The sequence below is a fragment of the Saccopteryx bilineata genome, chromosome 5 (genome assembly GCF_036850765.1).
Source record: "Saccopteryx bilineata isolate mSacBil1 chromosome 5, mSacBil1_pri_phased_curated, whole genome shotgun sequence".
NCBI classification, from domain to species: Eukaryota; Metazoa; Chordata; class Mammalia; order Chiroptera; family Emballonuridae; genus Saccopteryx; species Saccopteryx bilineata.
The window spans coordinates 127,051,155-127,078,889 of record NC_089494.1 but is presented as its reverse complement, the minus strand read 5'-3'; the positions used below and the strand labels follow the sequence as shown (position 1 = coordinate 127,078,889).

At 42.4% G+C, this 27,735-nt stretch overlaps 1 protein-coding gene and 1 long non-coding RNA gene across 4 annotated transcripts in view; one reads left to right on the top strand and one right to left on the bottom strand.

Annotated features, from left to right (window-relative positions):
* CCNY (cyclin Y) overlaps positions 1-11,239 on the bottom strand; it is a 187,903-nt gene extending 176,664 nt beyond the window's left edge. For 2 of the 3 annotated variants that reach the window (XR_010725677.1, XM_066233294.1), the window contains exon 1: positions 10,839-11,236. Coding sequence is in view for 2 of the 3 variants with exons in the window: in XM_066233294.1 (XP_066089391.1) it covers positions 10,839-10,992 (154 nt within the window). In the remaining variant the exon portion in view is untranslated. Of the gene's footprint in view, positions 1-10,838 lie in introns of all 3 variants that reach the window. The other variant, XM_066233295.1, reaches the window with a different exon arrangement.
* A 2,485-nt stretch (positions 11,240-13,724) lies between these two features.
* LOC136306764 (uncharacterized) overlaps positions 13,725-27,735 on the top strand; it is a 36,265-nt gene continuing 22,254 nt past the window's right edge. Inside the window, exon 1 of the long non-coding RNA XR_010725678.1 lies at positions 13,725-13,925. This is a non-coding gene — a long non-coding RNA (uncharacterized lncRNA). The remainder of the gene's footprint in view (positions 13,926-27,735) is intronic.

Sequence of the window (27,735 nt, the reverse complement as noted above, 5' to 3'; positions counted from 1 at the left end):
ATATTCTTTTTCTTTCTTTTTTTTTTTAAACTCACAGAAATTCTAGTTTTTTATTATATTTTTTTATTTTTTACAGAGACAGAGAGAGAGTCAGAGGGATAGACAGGGACAGACAGACAGGAACGGAGAGATGAGAAGCATCAATCATTAGTTTTTTGTTGCACGTTGCGACTTCTTAGTTGTTCACTGATTGCTTTTTTCATATGTGCCTTGACCGCGGGCCTTCAGCAGACTGAATAACTCCTTGCTGGAGCCAGTGACCCTGGGTCCAAGCTGGTGAGCTTTTGCTCAAGCCAGATGAGCCCGCGCTCAAGCTGGCGAATCTTGGGGTCTCGAACCTGGGTCCTTCCACATCCCAGTCCAACGCTCTATCCACTGCGCCACCGCCTGGTCAGGCTACACCTCATATTTAATAGAAGAAAATCTACATGAGTGCTGTGCTCACACTGATATACATCTGATTGGTATTATTAAATAAGTTAGTCTCATTTTGATCCTCATTTTGGGTACCTCAGGGCATAAGGCAAGGCAGTGGCACTTCTTTTTTTTATCAGTGAAAAAAGAGGAGTCAGAGACAGACTCCCACATGGATCCTGACCAGGATCCATTCAGCAAGCCCACTAGGGGACGATGCTCTGCCCATCTGAAGCACTGCTCCATTGCTCAGCAATCCAGTTCTTCTTAGCGCCTGAGGCAGAGGCCAGGGAGCCATCCTTAGTGCCTGGGGCCAACTCGCTCCAGTTGAGCCATGGCTAAGAGAGGATGCAAGAAAAAAGAGAAAGAGAGAGGGGGAAGGAGAGAGAAGCAGATGAGTGCTTTTTCTGTGTACGCTGACCAGGAATTGAACCCCGGACATCCATACAGTGGCACTATTTTAATCAGAAAGGAAAGTGCAGCTCAGAGGGAAGAGGCCAGCAATAAAGGTGGGGCCATATCTGGAATGCAGATCTCATTACAGGGCTCATTCTCCATCCTAAACCAACTTTGTGTAGCTAGAGGCACATTTTATAAACCCCTGGAAGAGCTCCTGAGTTTACACCCCACCCCCAACTCCTCCCTCATTCTTCAGAAAAGGTAAGTTAGAGCACAGAGAGAAAATAGTCTCCTGAGCATGACTCCCTCCAACAAACTACTCAACATTTCAAGAGGATGCAAGATGCTACACGGAGAGTGAGCTTACTGCCCCTTCCACCTACAAACCTAGAAGGATATTGAAAGTGTGAGGGGCTGATATCAACTGCTGGTGTCATGAACTTACCCAGGTTGCCTAAATGTTGAGTCATGAGAGGATATGGACTTTGAAGTATGAGAAGTGTGATATTGTCAACAGCTCTCTTATAAAAGATACCAAATATTCTGTCTATTAAACAGATACCTTAGTAAGCCCAGCATGACATACATGGAGCTAAAATCTCTGAACCTGTGTGAGTCAAACAATTTTAAAGCTATTCACACATCTTGCCTCTTGTTATTTTTTTTCTTTTGATTCTGTCCTTTCCTGGATAGGAATAAATTTGATCTTTGTGTCAGTTTCAGCTAGCCATAAATATGAAAGCAATTCGTCTCCTCAAGATGACAGTTAACCAGCTTTGTAGAAAAGGATAAGAAAATCTACTATTCCACAAAATTATTTAAACTTAACTCCTCTCAAGAAGGAGAAAAGTAAATATTCTAATCACAAAGTACTGCTAATAAAAAGCATACAGGTGCCTGACCAGGCGGTGGCGCAGTGGACAGAGCGTCGGACTGGGATGCCGAGGACCCAGGTTCGAGACTCCAAGGTCGCCAGCTTGAGCACGGGCTCATCTGGTTTGAGCAAAGCTCGCCAGCTTGGACCCCAGGTCGCTGGCTCAAGCAAGGGGTTACTTGGTGTGCTGAAGGCCCATGGTCAAGGCACATATGAGAAAGCAATCAATGAACACTAAGGTGTCACAATGCGCAACAAAAAACTAATGATTGATGCTTCTCATCTCTCTCCGTTCCTGTCTGTCTATCCCTCTCTCTGACTCTCTCTCTGTCTCTGTTAAAAAAAAAAAAAAAAAAAAAAAAAAAGCATACAGGCAATGACTGAGTCTCTTAAAACAAAGCAGGCAAAGGCCAGGCCCCAGGAAGATCAGAATCTAGACACAGATTATTACCAAATTAGCAGTCATGGGACAACTAATGTATTGAGTGAGCTCTATCTAACAAGTGATGGTAGATTAAATTCCAACTTTGCCACTAATTTAGCTGTGGAAACAGCAAATTTCTTAACCTCTAAGTTAAGGTTCAATTTCCTCTCCAGTAAAATGGGGAGAAGAATGTGAAGACTAGATAGTCTTCACATCTAGTGAAAAGATAATACAGATCAGTAATTTGCAGAGTTCTCTGCCCAAAGTCAACACACAGCAAGTTTTACTACCCTTGTCCATGATCTGCATGAAATGGGCCCAAGATTGTACATCAACAAGATCTAGCCACCTTACCTGTAAAATGAGGATATGATTCTCAACTGGACAGGAAAATAAGATGAGCAGCAGAGTGGCAGACACAGGGCCATCCTTCCGCTTTGAGGAATAGCTTCTCAGCACACTTATACACTGTCCCTCTCTCCACTGTTAATTTAACATGCAGTCAGTCCATGCCCAGTCATTTCTTTACAAATCTTGCAGGCCGCATGCCTGATAAATCTTAGTCTGAAATAAAGTCCACACGTATGGCTTTGCCAATCAGGCTGAAAAGAGTAAAGTGAGACTGACATTCAAGAAAAAGAATGCTGAAGAGATGCATTAACTAAAGGTGCATTTAATACCAAAAAAATCAAGAGCAGTAATTCAAGTTACCACTACAACAGGTACTTTAATTTTAAATTGTTCCTTTGTCACCCACCCTTCTAACTTCTTTCCACACTAAGATGAGCCCCTCAGGCTTTAAGCTTCTCTGGATATGGGAAGTTCCAACACCATTTGCTATGTAAACACATTTCACATTTAATATAAGAAAATCAACAAGAATGGGTTTATAATTGCATATGTTCATTTAGGACTTTTTTGGTATATTAAGCACTTGAGCCTCATTTTGATCCTTAAGGATGTAAGGCACAGCTAAAGTCATTCAACTGAAGATACAAGGAAAAAAGACTAAACAGCACGCTGTTAAACAGAATTCAATAAACTATAGTTTCCTTTCAGTTTGGATGGTTTTAACTATGTCTTAAGGCCTTGGTCAGGTAGCTCAGTTGGTCAGAGCACCCGGCCCAATGCACCAAGGTTGCCAGTTTGATCCCAGGTCAGAGTACATACAAGTACCAACCAATGAGTACATAAATAAGTGGAACAACAAATCAATGTTCCTTTCCTCTTTCTCTCCCACTTCCTCATCCTCTCAATAAACCAATAAATAAATAAATAAATGTTTTAATCTCCTTAAGTTTCATTTTCAGGACTTCATCCTCTCTGCTACCCCTCAGGATAAAATGCAAAGAAAACCAAAAAGTTTCATATCCATTCCACTTTCATCACTACAAGTCTTCATGTTCTACTTCCACCTGCTTCCTCTCACCCAATCAATATACATAATGATGCCCTAACTCTGATGTTCTTAAGAGTCTAGCTTCACTCATTCAGTCAACAGATAGTTTTCAAGATATCAGGCACTATGCTAGGTACATGTCTTAGAGCAATGAACAAAATAAAAATGTTCCCATGGAACTTCCATGAGTAGAAATAGGTACTATTACATATGTGTATAACTACACAGTGTGTTACAGGTGACATGGAATAAAGAAACAGCAGAGCCTGACCAGGTAGTGGCGCAGTGGATACAGCGTCAGACTGGGATGCAGAGGACCCAAGTTCGAGACCCTGAGGTCGCCAGCTTGAGCGCGGGTTCATCTGGTTTGAGCAAAGCTCACCAGCTTGGACCTAAGGTCGCTGGCTTGAGCAAGGGGTTATAGGTCTGCTGTAGCCCCAAGGTCAAGGCACATATTAGAGAGTAATCAATGAACAACTAAAGTGCCACAACAAAAAATTAATGCTTTTCATCACTCTCCCTTTCTGTCTGTCCCTATCTGTCCCTCTCTCTGACTCTATCTCTGTCTCTGTAAATAAAATTTAAAAAAGAAAGAAACAGTAAAGCAAAGAATACATACTAGATGCAGATGGGGTGGCAGGAGAGATGATGGGATGATGAGGAAGGCCTCACTGAAAAGGTGAGACTTTCACCAAGACTGAGGATGTTAGCAGAGAGAACACAAAGACAAGAGCATTCCAGGCAGAAGGACAGAGCAAAGGTACTGGGGCAACAGCATGTCGGGCATGTTCAAAGAACAGCAGTGAAGGAGGCCAGTGTGGTTAGGATAAGCTGGTGAGTGATTGAGGAGGGTAGGCAGATCACAAAGGGCCTTGGAACCCACTGTGAGGCCTCCACTGAGAAGTCCATTGTAAAGCTTTTTTACTCCACATGAAATAAGAAGTCACTGCAGCTTTTGAGCAGAGGAGTGATATTTACAGTTAGTTTTAAAAAGGGTCTCACCATAGCTGCTGTGTAGTGGACAAGGGTGAAAGCAGGGAGAACACTTATGCTACTTAGATCAGAAGAGCAGCAAAGGTTTTAAGAAGTGGTCAAGCATAAAGCCCTGGCTGGTTTGCTCAGTGGTAGAGCGTCAGCCTGGCGTGCAGGAGTCCCGAGTTTGATTCCCAGCCAGGGCACACAGGAGAAGTGCCCATCTGCTTCTCCACCCCTCCCCGTCTCCTTCCTCTCTCTCTCTCTTCCCCTCCCGCAGCCAAGGCTCCATTGGAGCAAAGTTGGCCCAGGTGCTGAGGATAGCTCTATGGCCTCTGCCTCAGGTGCTAGAATGGCTCTGGTTGCAACAGAGCAACGCCCCAGATGGGCAGAGCATCACCCCCTGGTGGGCATGCCGGGTGGATCCCGGTCAGGCACATGCAGGAGTCTGTCTGACTGCCTCCCGGTTTCCAACTCAGAAAAATAAAATAGTAATAAAATTAAAAAAAAAAAAAAAAAAAGAAGTGGTCAAGCTTGACCAGGCGGTGTTGCAGTGGATAGAGCATCAGACTGGGATACAGAGGACCCAGGTTCGAATCCCCGAGGTTGCTGGCTTGAGCGTGGGAACACAGGCATGACCCCATGGTCTCTGGCTTGAACCCAAGGTTGCTGACTTAAGCAAGAGGTCACTCGCTCTGCTCTAACCCCCCCCCACCCTCATCAAGGCACATATGAGAAAGCAATCAATGAACTAAGAAGAGTAAGGTGCTACAATAAAGAATTGATGCTTCTCATCTCTCTCCCTTCCTGCCTGTCCCTATCTGTCCCTCTCTTTGTCTCTGTCTCTGTCACATACACACACACACACAAAAAAAAGTGGTCAAATTCTGGAAATATTCTGAAGGTAGAGAGTCATGTTTTCCTAATAGATTGTATATGGGATGAGGGAGATACTGAATTGTCTCAAGGGTGACATTTGATCTACAAAGGATGAAGTTGCCATTAATCATTCTTAGGCCTAACTGCCCAACTGACACTATAATACAGATGTTGCATATATCCTGATTTACTTGGTGTCATCAAATTTTTAATTCTCTTTAGTACATCCCTGTCTCCTCCCACAGAAATAATCTACTCAAAGAAGTCCAATTTTTTGCAGATAGATGAAGTTCCTTCTCAGATACGATTGCAACTTGCAATGATGGACAGCCTAACCCAGACAGCAACCCTGGACTAGTTCACGTTTGATGGCTAGTCAAGCAACAATGGAAAGATTCTACTGGTCATTTGCTAGTTATATGACTTTGGACACATCATTTCTCCTCTCTCTGCATTTCTTTGTCTTAAAGTAAGGATATTATCAGTACAGTTATTCTGTATATTAAATAAATAAATAAATGTCAAGCAATATCTGGCACAGAATAAGAAATATATAAGGTTATAATTATTACTGTTATTCTTTTTTTTTTCATAGTAAGTTTTTCAGAAACATTTTTTTTTTTTTATTTTTACTTATTCATTTTAGAGAGGAAAGAGAGAGAGAGAGAGGGAGGAGAGAGAGACAGGGGGGAGGAGCTGGAAGCATCAACTCCCATATGTGCCTTGACCAGGCAAGCCCAGGGTTTCGAACCGGCGACCTCAGCATTTCCAGGTCGACGCTTTATCCACTGCGCCACCACAGGTCAGGCTATAATTATTACTGTCATTCTTAAGTGCTTTTGCTATTCCTTAACCTCAGAATAATTTTATAAGAAATAATACCTAGGGAGCTTACAAGTCTAATATAAATTCCAAAAACATGAATAACCTAACAAATAATGTACACAGTACAAAGATAGGTCAAATTGCCTCTAGGCCTCATGGGAGCCTACCTACCCTAACTCAGCCACTAAAATCCTGTGGGACAAACATCACCCACTGTGTGTATGTACAGGGAGAACATGGGTACACAGCATTTTTCTGTGGTTAAAGAAACCAATCGAACACAGAAGCCTCTAGAATGTCTCTAAACCTTTCCATTCCAATTGTCTAGAACATCTTTCAAGAAAGATACTACACTTGAGCACTTCAGTTTTTGTTATATGCTAGACTACAATCAAGACTTGAGATGCAATCCACATAATTTCATTAACCAATGTCACCCCAATAAATTTTTTTTTAATTTATTCATTTTAGACAGGAGAGGGAGAGACAGAGAGAGAGAGAGGAGAGACAGAGAGAGAGAAGGGGGGGTAGGAGCTGGAAGCATCAACTCCCATATGTGCCTTGACCAGGCAAGCCCAGGGTTTCGAACCAGCAACCTCAGCATTTCCAGGTCGACGCTTTATCCACTGCGCCACCAAAGGTCAGGCCACTAAATTCAATTTAAAAAAGAACTGAGATCGTTTTTAAATGTTTACTGATTGTCAATCATTTAAAATACAGTGTGTCCGGAAAGTCATGGTGCACTTTTGACCAGTCACAGGAAAGCAACAAAAGACGACAGATATGTGAAATCTGCATCAAATAAAAGGAAAACTCTCCCAGTTTCATACCTATTCAGTGCAGTTCAATGTGGGCTCACACACAGATTTTTTAGGGCCCCTTAGGTAGCTATCCTGTATAGCCTCTACAGACTCATCACTGACCGATGACCTATCAGAACGGGGTTTCTCCACCAAACTGCCGGTTTCCTTCAACTGCTTATCCCACTGAGTAATGTTATTCCTATGTGGTGGTGCTTCGTTATAAACGCGCCAATATTCACGTTGCACTTTGGTCACGGATTTGAATTTAGCGAGCCACAGAACACACTGAATTTTCCTCTGTCCACATCCTGACTGGCATGGCTGTGGGCTGCTCCACTATATACACTGTGTTACGTCATCATCTGCGCATGCGCACATGCTGCCACATCACCCTACAGAAAATGGGAGCGTTTTCCTTTTATTTGGTGCAGATTTCACATTTCTATCGTCTTTTGTTGCTTTCCTGTGACCAGTCAAAAGTGCACCATGGGCCCTGGCCAGTGGGCTCAGTTGCAGAGCGTCGGCCTGGCATGCAGAAGTCCCGGGTTCGATTCCCAGCCAGGGCACACAGGAGAAGCGCCCATCTGCTTCTCCACCCCTCTCCCTCTCCTTCCTCTCTGTCTCTCTCTTCCCCTCCCGCAGCCAAGGCTCCATTGAAGCAAGGATGGCCTGTGCGCTGGGGATGGCTCTGTGGCCTCTGCCTCAGGCGCTGGAGTGGCTCTGGTCACATCAGAGCAACGCCCTGGAGGGGCAGAGCGTCGCCCCCTGGTGGGCAGAGCGTCGCCCCCTGGTGGGCGTGCCCGGTGGAAACCAGTCGGCGCATGCGGGAGTCTGTCTGACTGTCTCTCCCCGTTTCCAGCTTCAGAAATACAAAAAAAAAAAAAAACCAAAAGTGCACCATGACTTTACGGACACACTGTATATAACACACACACACACACACAACTTAAATCTATTCTTTTCTCCAGCCTCTGACACTGAATGAATTTCTACAGAAAATGCCCCTGAACAACAGCAGCAATTCTCAACCGTGGCTGCATCTCAAATTATGGGGAGAACGAAATATAATGTGAAGGCTCAGTCCTACATTTCTGTGCTGAAGCCAACATTTAGAACTGTCAGAGAGGTAAATCCCAGAAGTATTATTTACTGAACTTGGGAAACAAAGAGAACACTAATTAAACACTTTGGGGTGTAAACTAGCATCAAGCATAAACTGGGTTCTGGGGTAAAAGGACAGTATAGCCTAAATCAGAAATCCTCTGACCTAGTCTCTATCTTGAACCTACAAAACAAGAGTCGGTGGTCTCCCAAATGTTTTCTCAGAAGTGAATGATGACAAATTTAGATTTCTTTCCAATGAAAGAACACACAATACTGTTTTATTTTTCTCGAGCAAAACCCTTATTGCCAAATAGCTCTTGACAATTACTTTTTTTTTTAATTTTTTTTTTTTTTTATTCATTTTAGAGAGGAGAGGGAGAGACAGAGAGAGAGAAGGGGGGGAGGAGCTGGAAGCATCAACTCCCATATGTGCCCTGACCAGGCAAGCCCAGGGTTTCGAACCGGCGACCTCAGCATTTCCAGGTCGACGCTTTATCCACTGCGCCACCACAGGTTAGGCGACAATTACTTTTTTTTCCTGTTTCCTTACTACAGCCAATAACAGTAGGCAACCTGGCTGCTCTAAGAAATGTGAATCTTACTTCCGTTTGTATTTTTTAATCCATTATTTAAAACAAAGCCTCTACCATATACTAGTACACAGCGTAAAGGAGAAATTACTGCCAAATGTTTTTACCTGTCAACACAGTATAGGGCTGGGTAATAGCTTTCTACAATAAACTCATTCATTTATTTATTTATTTAAAATGCAATACTTATAACCCTTTTTTATATGCTAGACATATGCAATGATCAAGACATACTTGGACTTCATATCCTTCTAGATGCCTTTAAATGCACAAATTTTAAAAAGTACAAATGTAGTTCAAAAATATCTAAAGAGCCTGACCAGGTGGTGGCGCAGTGGACAGAGCGTCGGACTGGGATGCAGAGGACCCAGGTTCGAGACCGCGAGGTCGCCAGCTGAGCACAGGCTCATCTGGTTTGAGCAAAAAGCTCACCAGCTTGGACCCAAGGTTGCTGGCTCCAGCAAGGGGTTACTCGGTCTGCTGAAGGCCCACAGTCAAGGAACATATGAGAAAGCAATCAATGAACAACTAAGGTGTTGCAACACGCAATGAATAATTAATGATTGATGCTTCTCATCTCTCTCCGTTCCTGTCTGTCCCTGTCTATCCCTCTCTGACTTTGTACAAAAAAAAAAAAAAAATAGCCTGATCTGTGCTGGCGCAGTGGATAAAGCGTCGACCTGGAAATGCTGAGGTCGCCGGTTCGAAACCCTGGGCTTGCCTGGTCAAGGCACATATGGGAGTTGATGCTTCCAGTTCCTCCCCCACTTCTCTCTCTCTCAGTCTCTCCTCTCTCTCTCTCTCTCTCTCTCTCTGTCTCTCCCTCTCCTCTCTAAAATGAATAAATAAAAAAATTAAATATATATATATACATATATATAAAGAGTAAGCTAAGATAACGGAAGTCTAAAATAATAACATTAGAAATGTCGTGTGGAACCCTAATTTACTGGGCAGATGTTGTATTAGTCTCTTTTTTTACTACTTTATTAATTTTTAGAGAGGAAGGGAGAGATGGGGGAAAGAGAGAGAGACAAGAGAGAGAGGAGAGAGACATCAGTTTGCTGTTCCAATCATTTATGCATTCACTGGTTGATCCTTATATGATATACGTCCTGACCTGGGGATCCAACCACAACTTCCTCATGTTCAGAAGATCTCCAACCAACTGAGCTACACAGCCAGGGCCTTGGTCTCTTTTTATACGTGGTACTTGTTTAATAAAAATACTGTCCCAAAGAGATGAAATTACTACTTAGAAGAAATTAAAGAAGGCCAAACAATGAGAAAATTCTTTCTAATAGTGAGTTTAAATATGGCTTTCCACACTAGAGGGAAGTTGTCAAGAATAAATTACGACAGCACTGTGTCAATTCACCCATACAAGAAATAATTTCAGATTAGTTCAACCACATCAACTGTAAGATTTCTGGATTTAAAAAAATCAAATTGTCATAAAAACATATTTCAAATTTCTTAGTTGAAAATTATGTAAACTCTAATCATGGCACATAAACTACCCAACTGTAAATATTAAGTCACAGAGCTTACTGATAAAACTGCACTAATAAAGACACCAGTAAAATAAACTTTACTAGGTGCAGTGATCAGGCTTTTAACTTCCTTTATAAACACTAGTCCAAACCAAGTCACTCAGATCAATCAGGAATTAACAGATGATTCAGCCCCAAGCCAAAACGGGGCAATTTACAACAAAGCTGTTTCCAACCATACTAACGATATTCTCAAGAACATTCTTTAAGCATTCAAGTGGAACTATCTGAATCCAATCCCTCAATCCCCCACCTCAATCCTTTAGTTCTGTTTATAGGCCGGTGGGGTACAGCCAAGTGGGGTCAACTCTGTTTACAAAGAACTGACACCGGCCACCTCTGTTCTCCACTGTAGATACAGGCTGGTCCCAAACGGGGATTCCGCACTCAGTTTCCGTCCCAGCCCGTGTCCACTCCCCTCACCTTTCAACAAGGAACGAATTCAGCCGGGCGGCGACCAGCGGGGCCGCGCCCGGGCAGACTGTACGGAGCAGGCCCGCGGAGCCCCGCCCCACTGTCCGCGCCCAGCATCCGGCGCGCAGGGCCCGCTCCTGTCACCCGCCGCCCGCCCGCGGGGCCATGGGGCCGGCCGGCGTGCTCACCGTCAATGTTCTCCCGGTCGCTGATGTGCTGCAGGTTGCAGCCCGTGTCCTCGCGGCTCAGGTCGGCATCCGGCCGGCAGGACTCCAGGCGGGAGTGCGCATTCCTGCGGAGCTTGGGGCTGGACGACACGCAGCACGAGGTCGTGTTCCCCATCGCGAACCCGCGCCGCCGAGACGACGGAAGCGCGGTCAGCAGCGGCGGCGGGGCCTGGCCATGGGCGGCGGGCGGAGCGGTGACGAGCGGCGGACGGCTCCCTGGGCCTCCGCGCCGCCCCAGCCCGTTCCGCGGAGGGTCAATCGGACTGCGCGAATGCGGCGCCCGCCCGCCTCACCCTGCCGCGGCCATGGCGGGGCCGCGCAGGCCTCCCGCGCTTCCCGCTCGGTGCCCGGACCGGCGGCTGCCTTGCAAAAGGTTCCGGGTCACGCGCGGCTCCGCGCCAGCGCCTACGGTTAGGCGGGGCGGCGTACGGAAGGGGCGGGGCCGCTGCGAGGCGGTCGTAGCCTCGGCCGGGTGGGCGGGGCGGCGTGCGGAAGGGGCGGGGCCGCGCCGAGGTGGTCGTAACCTCGGCCGGGCGCGGGGCTTGAGTGGCGCTGCGGCCGGAGGAAACCGGCACCCGCCCTGACCCGGCGCCGCCCCCTCCGCTACCCTGGATCGCAGACCTCCGCCGGGAGGGCGCCCGGTCCTCACGTCACGCGGGGACCACGGTGTCTGTGGCTGCTCTGGGACTCGAGACGGGGTGGGGCCTTTCTGTTCTTTCTTTAAACTTCTCAGAGGAAGCCGGCCTGGGTTGGGAGGTGTCCCAGCTGTCTGAGCCCCGCGGGGACGGGATGGCGGCCGTGGGCCGTTGCCTTGTGGAATCCGCGGCGGCTGCTCTGAGGAGCACGTGGGGGCGTGCCTTCCGCGCGCGCTGCGTGGTGCTGGGCGGGGCCTGGCGGGCCGTGAGACTGGTGCGGGGGAGCGCGCACTGTGCTGCGGGCCGGTAACTTTCCCTCCCGCCGCCCGGTTCTCCGGGACCTGTGAGCACGGGCTGCGTACGGCGATCGGAACAGGGGTGAACTGGGTGCAGCGTTCTTCGTTTCTAAGGTACGAGGGAACTGACGCCCTGAAAAATGCAATGACAGGTACCGAGAGGAAGCACAGAAGGACAAGAAGTAATAATACTCTTCTGGTGTCAGCTTGGATGCATATCTTGGCAGAGGCTTCCTAAACATTCGTCCGTTTAAGAAACGTTTCAGCCTCGTTTTCACCGGCGCTGCCCCTCAGTAAGCTTTATAAACAGGCCATATTTTTATTTTTTTAATAATTTTTTTAGGGTTTTTTTGTAGTTTTTCTTATTTTTTATTTATTTATTCATTTTAGAGAGGAGAGGGAGAGACAGAGAGAGAGAGAGGAGAGACAGAGAGAGAGAAGGGGGGAGGAGCAGGAAGCATCAACTCCCATATGTGCCTTGACCAGGCAAGCCCAGGGTTTCGAACCGGCGACCTCAGCATTTCCAGGTCGACGCTTTATCCACTGCACCACAACAGGTCAGGACTTTTTAGGTTTTATGTATTCATTTTTAGAGAAAAAGGAGAGAGAGAAGTGGGGAGGAGCAGGAAGCATCAACTCCCATTTGTGCCTTGACCAGGCAAGCCCAGGATTTTGAACTGGCAACCTCAGCATTGCAAGTCGAGGCTTTGATCCAACTATGTTAATGCCAACGGAAAAGTGACGGATGTCATCTGAAAATAAGGGGCAGCAAAGTGCCGGTGCGGACAAGATGACAAAAGAAGCATAAAGGTGGATTCCGAGGTGGGGAGACTGCAGCACGACAAAATGAGTCTCTTTTATAAGGCACCTGAAGCTCCTGCCTCCCGGGAAAGAGGGACCAGAACGGAACTACAAGGCAGGGACTGTGCGCACCCAGACTTTAAGCACAACCATGTGGATAAGACAGCAGAAAATCAGGACAGGTGCTGGACTGTCCGTTCTCATTGCTCCTTTGTAGTTTGGGCGCCATAGCACCCAATTACTGAACCATATGTGCATAGCATATTCACTCAGGCACATTAAATCATCTTTACTTAACCATAAAATTTACAACTAGTGATATGGGTTGAGGTACCTGAGAGAGGAGACCAGATAACATGGCTGGCTGTTTCAAGGTTCCTCTTTTGCAGGGTTACCGGGCAGTGTTAACTGGGAGTAACATCTGGAGTCAGGAGAAGACATGGCTGAGGGGTAAGGATAACCAAAGGATGGGACAGCCACTGATCTGCAGGGACTTTTTTGTCCCCTCACCACCCCTCCTGTTCTTTGACATTCCCTTTATATTCCCCTTAGCAGTGCACCTATTAGGCTTATTAAGAAGTATGACTTTTGGTCAGCAGGCCTGGGAGTGGATGGGGGTGGAAGATAAGTGCTAAAGGCTAAGCAGTGATTGACCTGAGTGAACCACCACATCCCTATACACACACACACACACACACACACACACACACACACTTCAAACTTCTAAAGGCAGAGATGCCTCCTGCTTGAGACATAGTGACACTTTAGGAAAGGTCACATGTTGAACACCTGCTAGAAACAAGACACTACTAAATATTTTTACATCTAAGCCTGTACTGTTATCTCCCATTTTACAAATAAAGACACTAATTCTGATAATTAAACCTAAGTTAACAGTACTGAGAAATGGCCTAACTGGGGGGTTGCACTGGGGGATTATAGAGTCCGTAAGATCCCCTCAGTTGCATCCAGCCCAATCTCCTGCCCCCCGCCCCCAAGTATCACTGAACAGGACAGGGCGGGGAATAGGGTGGAATAATGAGAGAAATAAGTCTGCAGAAGTTTTGAGTGGAAAAGAGACTCAAGTGTTGCTTCTCTCATTTCTATTATTTTGCTGAATGAACCTGCAAGGCACTGCTTAGGTCTAGTTCTAGACTTGCAGAAGAGAGAAGAGGGGAGCCTGCTATTTCTGTGGAGCCCAGCTCTTCTGACCAGAGTGGGTAGCAGATCAACAAGGAGAAGCAGTATGCAGGAATTTGGCCACGCTGACATGGTATCACTTGAGAATCTAAATATGGGGATACTTCCTCAATAAGGTGAGTCTATCCCAGCATTGGGGCAGAAGGGGAGAGGGAAAGTGAGCACTACAACCCAAGGCCCTGTCCTCAGAATGGTCAGCCTTCTTAGAAAATAACCTGGACCTAATCAGAACCAACCCTGCTTTTGAAGTGGAATCACTTCATAATTCTTTTTCCTCACCTTTCTTTGAGACCAGGGTTTAAAGAGGTAAATATGGAAATTGAATGAGCTAGTTAAGTCAGTGCTCTTCATACTTTTTTAGCAGTCATAGCTCTTCTATTCTTCAACAAAATTTTCAATGGGATCAAAATATTTAAAGCATTAATGATATTATTTAGTAACTGATATATAAGATCTTATAAAAAATCAGGCCTGATCAGGCGGTGGTGCAGTGGATAGAGCGTCGGACTGGGATGCGGAAGGACCCAGGTTCGAGACCCCGAGGTCGCCAGCTTGAGCGCGGGCTCATCTGGCTTGAGCAAAAGCTCACCAGCTTGGACCCAAGGTCGCTGGCTCAAGCAAGGGGTTACTTGGTCTGCTGAAGGCCCACAGTCAAGGCAAATATGAGAAAGCAATCAATGAACAACTAAGCTGTCGCAATGCGCAACGAAAAACTGATGATTGATGCTTCTCATCTCTCTGTTCCTGTCTGTCTGTCCCTATCTATCCCTCTCTCTGACTCTCTCTCTGTCTCTCTAAAAAAAATAACTAAAAATTAAAAAAATAAAAATAAAAAAATAAATCAGCAAGTATAGGTGACCTTAATTAACTAGGTCGATTATAAGTACAGTCTTAACTTCAGCTACACACATATCCATGAAATAGAAGTCTCTCATTTGCGCAACTCCTGAATCAACTAGAATACAGGAAACACAGCCAGGTTAACCAGGAAACAGCCAGGCTAACCCAGGACCTGGACCTTTGCTCAAAAGAAGGAAAAAGACTGGCTGTTAGCACTTATAATGTGATTAGTCTAATTGAGATACGCAATAAGAAATTAAAATACAATTTCAAAATTGTGTAAAATACTTCACTGATACATTTTATCTTGATTACATGTCTAAATGATAATATTTTGGGTAGATAGTTATAAAAATTAATGACACCTGTTTACTTTTTTTAAAATGTGGCTACCAGAAATTTTTCTTCTTTTTCCAAGTGAAAGGAAGGGAGATAGAGAGACAGACTCCCACATGCACCCCAACTGGGATCCACCTAGCAACCGCATCTGGGGCCAATGCTCTGCCGATCTGAGGTCATGTTTGCAACAGAGCTATTTTTAGCATCTGAGGTGAAAGCTTGGTAGGGCTGTCCTCAGAGCCTAGCGAATGCACTCTAACCAATTGAGCCATGGCTACAGGAGGAGAAGAGAGAGAAAGAGAAGGAGAGAGGTAAAGAAGCAGATAGTCACTTCCCCTGTGTGCCCTAACAGGGAATTGAACCTAGGACATCCACACACTAGGCCAATGCTCTACCACTGAGCCAACTGACCAGGGCCCAGAAATTTTTTAATTTTATATGTGGTTCATGCTACTTTTTTATTGGACAGCACTGCCCTAGAACTTGTCTTGTGCCCCATATGCTATGAATTCATCCATGGCCTGAAACTTCACCGCAGCCATATTACTTATAGACTTACCTGCCATCTGGACTGCTTGCAGTGCTATGTCCCAGAACTAGACCTCTCAGCCATCCCCCATTGAATTCAAACCCAACAGTCTCCGGGCTAATTTGTTGGATCTTTGAACACAGTGCCCCTTGGACTGCTCTTGTCAGGACATCTGGGTTATCATTTTTCTACCACTTACATTACTGCCAGTGTTGAACAACCAATATGTCAATAGATTCCTACATAAAAACAAAAAAAAAGCTTGTTTTTGTTAATATCAAAGGGAAATATATGGTCAGAACTTCCAGAAAATTACATTGCAATTCAGCTTCTCTCACACTTTAGTTTTCAATGTAGTAGCATAAAGTATCTATCCAACACTTCCAAAGTAAGAGAATCATTTACTCTGTGAAGTATCTTCAATTCCATGTAATAACCTAATCAGGTGGTGGCACAGTGAATAGAGTGTTGGCCTGCGACACCGAGGTCTCTGAAACCCTGAGGTTGTCAGCTTGAGCGCAGGCTCATCAAGCTTTTAGAGTGGGATTATCTTTGTGATAATCCCATGGTCACTGGCTTAAACCCAAGGTCACTGCTTTGAGCAAGGGGTCACTGGTTTGGCTGGAGTCCCCTCCCTGCCCCGTTGAAGGCACATATGAGAAATCAATCAATAAACAACTAAGGTGCAGCAACTATGAGTTGATGCTTCTCATCTCTCTCCCTTTCTGTCTGTCTATGGCCAAAAGTTCCATGTAATAAAAACAGTATCAGATCTAATGAAACTGATTTTTATCTCTTTTCAGAAGATAAGAGTGCATCTATATCTTCTTCACTACTAGATATAGGCCTACATTCAAATCTACCAATTTTTAATTTCTGAGGCCTATAATTCCCATGAAGTGTGGGAATATAGAAAAGACAATACTACAGTATGTCAGATATTCATCAGCCAATGTCAACAGATTTTGAGTCACTAGAGCTAGATTTGGTGTTATCGAGTACTATTAGCAGACAGTATCTGGTGTGGTGGGACCTCTGCTAAGCAGAGATGAAATCATATTCCAACATCAAGAAGCTGTTTCTCTAAACCTAGGGAGTCACCTCATAACTACTACAAAAGAATTAGGTAATTGGCACTATCTATAGATGTACCTAGGTACAATACCACAATTTTCTTTATTCATATTTAATATCTTATTTTTAAATGTTAGTCCATGCACTTTGTAATCTAAAACTAACCCAGTACGTATTTTTAAACCATAGGCCCAACAGAAATTTCATGCCATCCACAAAAGAATTAAGATGTGTGATGATTATAGTCCCAATGATCTTAGTCGAATTCACTTATGCTCGTGTCTTAGTGATCCCAAAATAATTCTCATATTTTCACCAGTTCCCAAGTATAAAAAGGTTGAAAACCACAGCTCTAATCAATACCTCGATCATTGAATTTTTGCCTATCAGAATGCTTTATTGCCTGACCTGTGGTGGCGCAGTGGATAAAGCATTGACCTGGAAATGCTGAGGTCGCCGGTTTGAAACCCTGGGCTTGCCTGGTCAAGGCACATATGGGAGTTGATGCTTCCAGCTCCTCCCCCCTTCTCTCTGTCTCTCCTCTCTCTCTCTGTCTTTCCCTCTCCTCTCTAAAAAATGAATAAATAAAAAATTAAAAAAAAAAAAGAATGCTTTATTAACACATCCTAGTATTAGGTTGTTATTTTCACTCTCTTGGTATGTTCGTTCATTCCTTGTTACTGTGGCTATTGCCTGAATAGCAAATAAAAAAATAAAATAGTTTTACCACTATCCAAAAGAGCTCAGAAATGGAATTTTTTTGCACAAGGTATCCATGGAACAACATAAATCAGCAAACATAAACAGTTAAAATTATTCCAGTCAAAAATATGTTTAAAAAAATTACAATGTTAGAAATAGCACCCAGAAAATGAACACTCTTTTACATTGCTCCAGGAATTAGAAGTTGGTACAAACTTTCTAACTGACAATTGTGCAGTACTTGTCAAAAGCCTTAGAATATTATAAACCTGTCAATACCAAATTTCCATTTCTATGAACTCATCCAAAAGAAATAATTATAGATATGTTTAAAGATAAAGCACATGGGGTACACATTGCAGTGGTGAGCATGTAGCCATTTCCATGATCAGGAGGCAAGTGAGGGAGAGCGGGCACGGTTTTTCACCTGGTGCCTTTGCAGCACATGCCCATGCTCTGCATGTGTCCCTCAGTTCCCACCCCTACCCTTGGCCAGCTCTGTAGGCAAAATAGAGCTAAATGTCCAATAACAGGAGATTGTCAAGTTATGAGACAGATGGTAAAAGAATATTTAACAACAAAATATTCACTGTATGCAATTACATATTTTAAAATAATGTTTCTAAATACAATGGTTCCCTCATCTATTGAGGGGGTTAGGTCCCAGAACCCCCTATAATAGGCAAAAATCCACGAAGTAGCAACCTTATATTTATTTTATTATTTATATATATTTTTAAGGCTTTATAAACCCCACACTTTTTTTTTACAGAGACAGAGAGAGGGATAGATAGGGACAGACAGACAGGAACGAAGATAGATGAGAAGCGTCAATCATCAGTTTTTCGCTGCGACACCTTAGTTGTTTCTTGATTGCTTTCTCATATGTGCCTTGACTGTGGGCGTTCAGCAGACCAAGTAACCCCTTGCTCGAGCCACAACCTTGGGTCCAAGCTGGTGAGCTTTGCTCAAACCAGTTGAGCTCGCACTCAAGCTGGCGACCTCGAGGTCTCGAACCTGGGTCCTTCCGCATCCCAATCCAATGCTCTATCCACTTCGCCACCGCCGGGTCAGGCAACCCTCCCCACACTCTTATAAACCTTTCCCATACTGCTATTAACCTTTCCCACACTCTTATAAACATTTTCTTTGCTCTTAAACACTTTCTAAATAATTAAGAAAATAAATATATTAAAATACCTGTAAAAAATACCTATATACCACAAAATCCCACGATACAGTGAAAAATCCACTGTACAAAACTAGATAATCAATTTTAAAATCCGCGATATAGTAAGACCGCAAAAAGTGAAGCACAATATGGTGAGGGATGACTGTAGTGTGATCTTTCATTAACAAAAAGGAGATGGGACCAAAAATAGATTCTATGGAAAGTAACTTCACAGGGTGATCTATCTGATCATAAATTCCTAACTGATGAACAGGTTAGAGTGGGTCGTTCCTCCCCACGCATAGAACTTTTTAGTAAAAGGTTTATCTTTGCCTTAAGCAAGCCCTGTCCATTGTTTTTCTGCATCTAGGTTAACATACCTTTGAAATAAACAGTAACCATCCTCAAGAGAACACATAATTATTATATAATTAACTATTCTGTAATTCCCATCTTGCTTTCTCCCACCCCCAAACAGTCTTCCTCATGTTCCCTCCTTAATTTCAAATGCATGAAAGAAACTGCAAAACTGTTCTCAGAAGCATTTGAGACCTTGCTCCCCAGCTTCTGTCATCAGTTTGGCTCAAACTCACAAAAATTTTCTATAGATTTGGATGCTTGTTACATCAACAGGGAAATGGCCATTTACACAAAAATGTTAAATGAGATTGTAGTTACAGCTCTTTTTTTTTATTCTCTGTTTATCTCTATTTTCTAATTTTCTACCATGAACATTTCATTGTTAAAAAAGAAATATTAAAAAAAATTATTCCAGCCACACAAAGAACCTACAGATTTTTCCTTTAATTTTGGTAGTTTAAGCAAAGTCAGTTAGTTATGTAGTGTCTTTCTCCTCTCTGAGCTATCAGAGTATGGTGTAGATGTGGCCTTCTCTGACCTAGTCAAATCCACAGCAAGGTGAACCGTTGGAGGCACTTGGCCCTCAAACCAGCAGTAAGTGCTGGCATGGGACTTTGTTAACAGTAAAAACTGCCCATTGCAAGAGAGCCTGAAACAGAAGGGACCTCAGGGATGTGAGGATTATGTGGGAAAGGAAAACCAGAAAGAAATTTAAGCTTTGCTAGCTCACAGGAGATATAGCTCTACCTGTACACAGCATACTTGCGTGACTGAAAGTAATAAAAATAAACCCTTAATGATCCCAAGATTTTTTTTTCTTTTTTTTTTTTTCTTCTTCTTTTTTTTTTTTTTTAATAATTTTATTTTTTTAATGGGGTGACATCAATAAATCAGGATACATATATTCAAAGATAACAAGACCAGGGTATCTTGTCGTTCAATTATGATGCATACCCGTCACCCAAAGTCAGATTGTCCTCTGTCACCTTCTATCTTGTTTTCTTTGTGCCCCTCCCCCTCCCCCTTTCCCTCTCCCATTGCCCCCTCCCCCCGTAACCACCACACTCTTATCAATGTCTCTTAGTTTCACTTTTATGTCCCACCTACGTATGGAATAATGCAGTTCCTGGTTTTTTCTGATTTACTTATTTTGCTTCGTATCATGTTATCTAGATCCCACCATTTTGCTGTAAATGTTCCGATGTCATCATTTCTTATGGCTGAGTAGTATTCCATAGTATATATGTGCCACATCTTCTTTATCCAGTCATCTATTGACGGGCTTTTTGGTTGTTTCCATGTCCTGGCCACTGTGAACAATGCTGCAATAAACATGGGGCTGCATGTGTCTTTACGTATCAGTGTTTCTGAGTTTTTGGGGTATATACCCAGTAGACGGATTGCTGGGTCATAAGGTAGTTCTATTTTCAGTTTTTTGAGGAACCACCATACTTTCTTCCATAATGGTTGTACTACTTTACATTCCCACCAACAGTGTATGAGGGTTCCTTTTTCTCCACAGCCTCTCCAACATTTGCTATTACCTGTCTTGTTAATAATAGCTAATCGAACAGGTGTGAGGTGGTATCTCATTGCTGTTTTGATTTGCTTTTCTCTCATAGCTAAAGAAGATGAGCATCTTTTCATATATCTGTTGGCCATTTGTATTTCTTCCTGGGAGAAGTGTCTGTTCATATCCTCTTCCCATTTTTTTATGGGATTGTTTGTTTGTTTGTTGTTGAGTTTTATGAGTTCTTTGTATATTTTGGATATTAGGCCCTTATCTGAGCTGTTGTTTGAAAATATCATTTCCCATTTAGTTGGCTTTCTGTTTATTTTGTTATCAGTTTCTCTTGCTGAGCAAAAACTTCTTAGTCTGATGTAGTCCCATTCATTAATTTTTGCGTTCACTTCTCTTGCCATTGGAGTCAAATTCATAAAATGCTCTTTAAAACCCAGGTCCATGAGTTGAGTACCTATGTCTTCTTCTATGTACTTAATTGTTTCAGGTCTTATGTTTAGATCTTTGATCCATTTTGAGTTAATTTTAGTACAGGGGGACAAACTTTAGTCCAGTTTCATTCTTTTGCATGTGGCTTTCCAGTTTTCCCAGCACCATTTATTGAAGAGGCTTTCTTTTCTCCATTGTGTGTTGTTGGCCCCTTTATCAAAAATTATTTGACTATATATATGTGGTTTTATTTCTGGACTTTCTATTCTGTTCCATTGGTCTGAGTGTCTATTTTTCTGCCAATACCATGCTGTTTTGATTGTCGTGGCCCTATAATAGAGTTTGAAGTCAGGTATTGTAATGCCCCCAGCTTCATTCTTTTTCTTTAGGATTGCTTTGGCTATTCGGGGTTTTTTATAGTTCCATATAAATCTGATGATTTTTTGCTCTATTTCTTTAAAAAACGTCATTGGAAGTTTGATGGGAATTGCATTGAATTTGTATATTGCTTTGGGTAATATAGCCATCTTGATTATATTTATTCTTCCTAGCCAAGAACAAGGTATATTCTTCCATCTCATTATATCTTTTTCAATTTCCCTTAACAATGGTTTATAGTTTTCATTATATAAGTCCTTTACATTCTTTGTTATGTTTATTCCTAAGTATTTTATTTTTTTTGTTGCAATCGTGAAGGGGATTATTCTTTTGAGTTCCTTCTCAGTTGTTTCATTGTTGGCATATAGAAAGGCTATTGACTTCTGAATGTTAATTTTGTATCCTGCGACCTTACTGTATTGGCTTATTGTTTCTAGTAGTCTTTTTGTGGATTCTTTGGGGTTTTCGATGTATAGGATCATATCATCTGCAAAAAGTGATACCTTTACTTCTTCTTTTCCGATATGGATGCCTTTTATTTCTTTGTCTTGTCTGATTGCTGTGGCGAGAACCTCTAGTACCACATTAAATAAGAGTGGCGAGAGTGGACAACCCTGTCTTGTTCCTGATTTAAGGGGGAAAGCCTTCAGTTTAGTGCCATTTAATATGATGTTAGCTGATGGTTTATCATATATGGCCTTTATCATGTTGAGATATTTTCCTTCTATACCCATTTTGTTGAGAGTCTTAAACATAAAATTGTGTTGTATTTTATCGAAAGTCTTTTCTGCATCTATTGATAAGATCATGTGGTTTTTGTTCTTTGTTTTGTTGATATGGTGTATTACGTTAACCGTTTTACGTATGTTGAACCATCCTTGAGATTCTGGGATGAATCCTGCTTGATCATGATGTATTATTTTTTTAATATGTTGTTGTATTCGATTTGCTAGTATTTTGTTTAGTATTTTAGCATCTGTATTCATTAGAGATATTGGTCTGTAGTTTTCTTTTTTTGTGCTATCCTTGCCTGGTTTTGGTATGAGGGTTATGTTGGCCTCATAAAATGTGTTTGGAAGTATTGCTTCTTCTTCAATTTTTTGGAAGACTTTCAGTAGAATAGGAACCAAGTCTTCTTTGAAGGTTTGATAAAATTCGCTGGTATAGCCGTCAGGGCCTGGACTTTTATTTTTGGGGAGGTTTTTAATGGTTTTTTCTATTTCTTCTCTACTGATAGGTCTGTTTAGGCTTTCTGCTTCTTCTTGACTCAGTCTAGGAAGGTTGTTTTGTTCTAGGAATTTATCCATTTCTTCTAGGTTGTTGAATTTAGTGGCATAAAGTTTTTCATAGTATTCTACAATAATTCTTTGTATATCTACAGTGTCCGTGGTGATTTCTCCTCTTTCATTTTGGATTTTGTTTATATGAGTTCTTTCCCTTTTTTCCTTGGTAAGTCTTGCCAAGGGTTTGTCAATTTTGTTGATCTTTTTAAAGAACCAGTTCCTTGTTCTATTAATTTTTTCTATAGTTTTTCTGTTCTCTAATTCATTTATTTCTGCTCTGATTTTTATTATCTCCTTTCTTCGGCTGCTTTTGGGTTGTCTTTGTTCTTCTTTTTCTAGTTCCTTAAGGTGGGAAGTTAAGTGGTTCACTTGGGCTCTCTCTTGTTTGTTCATATATGCCTGAAGTGATATGAACTTCCCTCTTATCACTGCTTTTGCTGCATCCCATAGATTCTGATATGTCGTATTGTCATTTTCATTAGTCTGTATAAATCTTTTGATCTCTGCACTTATTTCTTCTTTGACCCATTCATTTTTTAAAAGTATGTTGTTTAGTTTCCACATTTTTGTGGGATTTTTTTCCTCTTTTTTGCAGTTGAATTCTAGTTTCAAGGCTTTATGATCAGAAAATATGCTTGGTACAACTTCAATTTTTCTGAATTTGCTGATGTTGTTTTTGTGGCCCAACATATGGTCAATTCTTGAGAATGATCCATGTACACTGGAGAAAAAAGTATACTCAGTCACTTTGGGATGAAATGTCCTGTAGATGTCTATCATATCCAGGTGCTCAAGTGTTTTGTTTAAGGCCACTATGTCTTTGTTGATTCTCTGTTTGGATGACCGATCTAGAGCCGTCAGCGGTGTATTGAGGTCTCCAAGTATGATTGTATTTTTGTCAGTTTTTGTTTTAAGGTCAATAAGTAGCTGTCTTATATATTTTGGTGCTCCTTGGTTTGGTGCATATATATTAAGAATTGTTATGTCTTCTTGATTCAGTGTCCCCTTAGCCATTATGAAATGGCCATTTTTATCTCTGAGTACTTTTCCTGTCTTGTAGTCAGCATTATCCGATATGAGTATTGCTACACCTGCTTTTTTTTGGATGTTATTTGCTTGGAGTATTGTTTTCCAGCCTTTCACTTTGAATTTGTTTTTATGCTTGTTACTTAAATGAGTTTCCTGTAGGCAGCATATAGTTGGATTTTCTTTTTTAATCCATTCTGCTACTCTGTGCCTTTTTATTGGTGAGTTTAATCCGTTTACATTTAGTGTAATTATTGATACTTGTGAGTTCCCTATTGCCATTTTATATCTTGCTTTCTGTTAGTTTTGTGTCTTGTTTGATCCTTCTCTTTCGTTTTTCTATCTTTTGTTTTTATTTGGTTGTATTCCATACATCTTTCCTCTGTTGCTATCTTTTTTATCGCATGTGCTTCTGTGGTGGTTTTTTCAATGGTGGTTACCTTTGAGTAATGAAAAGGGTCCCTACCCTGTTCATTGTAGCAAACTATTTTGTGAGTACTTTTGCACTCCATCGTCCTTTGCTACTGTTAATCTCCATCTTCTCCCCCTCTTTCTTTTTGTTGTTATCACAGTTTAAATTTGGTTTTATTGTGTTCTTGGAGCTTTTACTTGTGGCTCTGTTTTTTTTTTGTTCTTTGTATCTGATTGGAGAACCCCCTTTAGTAATTCCTGGAGTGGGGGTTTTCTGATGATAAATTCCCTCATCTTTTCTGTATCTGTGAATGTTTTTATTTCTCCTTCATATTTGAAGGATAGCTTTGATGGGTATAGTATTTGTGACTGAAAGTTTCTCTCTTTCAGGACTTTAAATATTGGGGTCCACTCTCTTCTAGCTTGTAGAGTTTCTGCTGAGAAATCTGATGATAATCTAATGGGCCTTCCTTTATATGTTGTATTCTTCTTTTCCCTGGCTTCCTTGAGAATTTTTTCTTTGCTGTTGGTTTGTGTCAATTTCATTATGATATGCCTTGGAGTAGGTTTGTTGGGGTTAAGAAAACTCGGTGTTCTGTTTGCTTCTTGAATTTGAGGCTTTAGTTCTTTCCACAGGCTTGGGAAGTTCTCATCTATTATTTGTTTGAGTATGTTCTCCATTCCATTTTCTCTCTCTTCTCCCTCTGATATACCTATTATTCTTATGTTATTCTTTTTGATGGAGTCAGATAATTCTTGTAGGGCTATCTCATTTTTTTTAATTTTTGAGTCTCTTTCTTCTTCTCTCTGTTGTGCCTCAAGTTGCTTGTCTTCTATTTCACTAATCCTCTCTTCTATCTGACCTGTTCTATTAGCTAAGCTTGTTACTTCGTTTTTCAGCTCGTGAATTGAGTTTTTCATCTCTGTTTGATTTGTTTTTATAGTTTCAATTTCTTTGGACATATATTCTTTGTGTTCATTGAGTTGTTTTCTGATCTCCCTAAATTGCCTTTCTGTGTTTTCTTGTATATCTCGGAGGAATTTTAGGATTTCTATCTTGAGTTCTCTGTCATTTAGCTCCAAGGTTTCCAATATATTAAATTTTTTCTCCATAGATTTTTCCTCATCTAGCTGTGTTACCTCTCTTTCTTTTGTGTCCATGATATTCGATTTTCTCTTCCTTAATGGCATCTGAGGGTGGTTTTGTTGATAGTATTAATGAGATTTAATAAAGAATAAAAAGTTAAAAAAATAAAAAATCAAAAAGAGTTGTTTTTTTTAAAAAAAAATTAATAATGAAATAAAGAAAAATAAAATAATTTTTAAAAAAAGGAAATTATTCCCCCCCTCCTTTTTTCCTCTCCTCTCCCCTTTTTCTTGAGAAAATCTTGTGGTGAACTGTGAATTATAACAAACAATGCCTGTGATGGAGGTCCTGAATTGGGGAAAAGTAATAAAGGGGCAAAAAAAAAAAAAAGAAAAGGAAAAAAAAAAAGGGGGGGGGCGGTATGGACCCACAAAAAGCAAATAAGGAAAAAATTTGGGTCAAGAATAAAATGATTTGCTTTTAGGTGTTGGTGTTGTCTAAGAATTATAATGAGAGGAATAAGAGAACAGAAAAATGGGGGGACAAATTAAAAAAATACTATTGTATTTAGTGGAACAAGAACTAGATAAAATGGAGAGCCAGGGATGGGAGCACTGCTAGTGAGTTAAAAAGGTGAATTAAAAAACCCCCAAAATGCCACAAACATAAGTTTGAGTCCCAGATAAGATAATTTGTTTGTTATTGAGGTTTGAATGAGAGGAGATGTAAAGGAGAAAGGAAGAAACTAATATAGAGGGAGAAAAGAAAGAGAGAGAAAAAAAGAGGGAACCAGTAAAAGAAGAAAAAAGAAAGGAGAGAGAGAGAGAGTTAAGGGTTTTGGAGTGCAACCCTCATAGAGAGAAAGGAAGAGGAGAAAAAAGATAATGGGAGATGTAACACTTATGGGTAGTGTAGTTAAAGGAGAGGAGAGAGTAAGACCGGCAGAGAGTTAATCGGCCAAATTGGAGGAGGAAAAAAAGTATCAAGAATGAAGATAAGAGAAACAAACGAACAAATATAATAAAATGGGATAGGTTATAAAGTCTGCAGATTATTCTTGATTTTGAGAGGTTATCTTCTTGTTTTTTCTTTTCTCTCCCTCTTCCTGGTTGTTGACTCTGTACCCCAGGTTCTGCCCCTTTGGCACGCTCAGGTAGAGGTTTGCAGTTGATAAGTCTCTATGGCAATGTCATGTATTGTGCTTTAGTCTCGTTGGGAGTCAAGGCTCATTAGCTTTCATAGGCTCCAACAGTGAGAGAGTCCGTGTTCCTGGAGCCTTTCTCCTAGTCTTTCCTTCCTCAATTAGTAGCCTGATAATCCAGCTATGGGGTTGTTGCTGCCTCTGCCTGGATAGTAAGAGGTTCAAAGAGCTGGCAACTCCCCACTCTATTTCCACTCAGCACAGGGCTCTGGGTAAGGCTCAGTCAGTCAGAGCTGCTAGCATAATCAGGCGGGCTTTCCGCCCACTCAAAGACCTCTGGCTCTGCCACTCTGTCCGGTAACACAGGCGGGCACCCACTTCCGGGGTGCTTGGAGGAAACTCTCATTCACTATCTGCGCGCGCAGACCAGGATATCCGGCCAGTAGTCTCACGCTCTGAGTGAAACCCCCAACCGCATGGAAATTTGCAGCGCTGGAATTCGCTCTCGCTCCGTCCCCGTGCGCAGCTTTTGCAAGGCGCTGGGGCGGCCGGAGATTCCGCTTTTGCCCACACAAAGGCCCCTGACTCTGCCCCTCTGTGCGATAACACGGGCGCGCCCTGCCAAGGCACTCGGAGGAATCGCTCACTACCTATCTGCGCGCGCACACCAGGATATGAGGCCGGCCGCGTTTCCCTGAGTGAAACCCTCACCAGCACAGAAAATTTCCACTGTTGGAATTAGTTCTCGCTCCCTCCCGTGCGCGGCTTTCCCAGGGCGCTGGGGCTGCCCAGAGATTCTGCTTTCGGCCCACAGAAAGGCCTCTGACCCTGCCTCTCTGTGGGGCAACACGGACACCCACTTCTGGGGCTTAGGAAGAGATCTCTCGCCCACTAACTGCGCACCAACCAGGAGAACGGGTAAAATGGCTGCCCCGCTTGTCTTTCTTTGTTTGGGTTTGGCGCGAGTGTTAGCTTGTATTGCCCGGCTTGCCACAGGAACAGTTTTTCCTCCGCTAGGATCCCCGTGCCACAGCCTGGTTCGGCCTTTTGTGCGCGGCCTGGATGTATTCACCCCCTTTGCCCGCCTCAGTTTCTATATTCACAGTTACCAGAGAACGCCGCCCTGTTTAGGTTAGTGAGGAAGGCGGAGCATTTCTTACTCCCTATTTCCTTCAGGATTTGGTTATATATTTAGCCAATTTTTCACTCGACCATACCTTCGGGTGTATTGTGAAGCATCTGGAGGCTCCAAGTATAGGTTTTTCTGTTTCTGGTTGAAGATCTTGTTGAGTTTTGGGGGAGATTTATCGGTATCGCTTCCTACTCCGCCATTACTCTGACGTCATCTCCCCAAGATTTTGCTGTAAAGAAACTTAAGAAAATGATGTATCATGGGGGCATCAGTATGTTTCAAGGGATAAAATTAGCTATCACAAAACACATTTGGCGATATCCAGTTTTTATAACAATATCACATACATTAACGCATGTGAACCTGTTATGACAAGGGTCTCAAAATCTGGGCAGTTCTTACTAAATGTTATTCTTGTTAAATGTTAAAACAGAGCACAGCATTTTGCAGATGCAGCTGTATACAGGATAGACAAGAAAACCACCCAATAAATGTAGCCAAC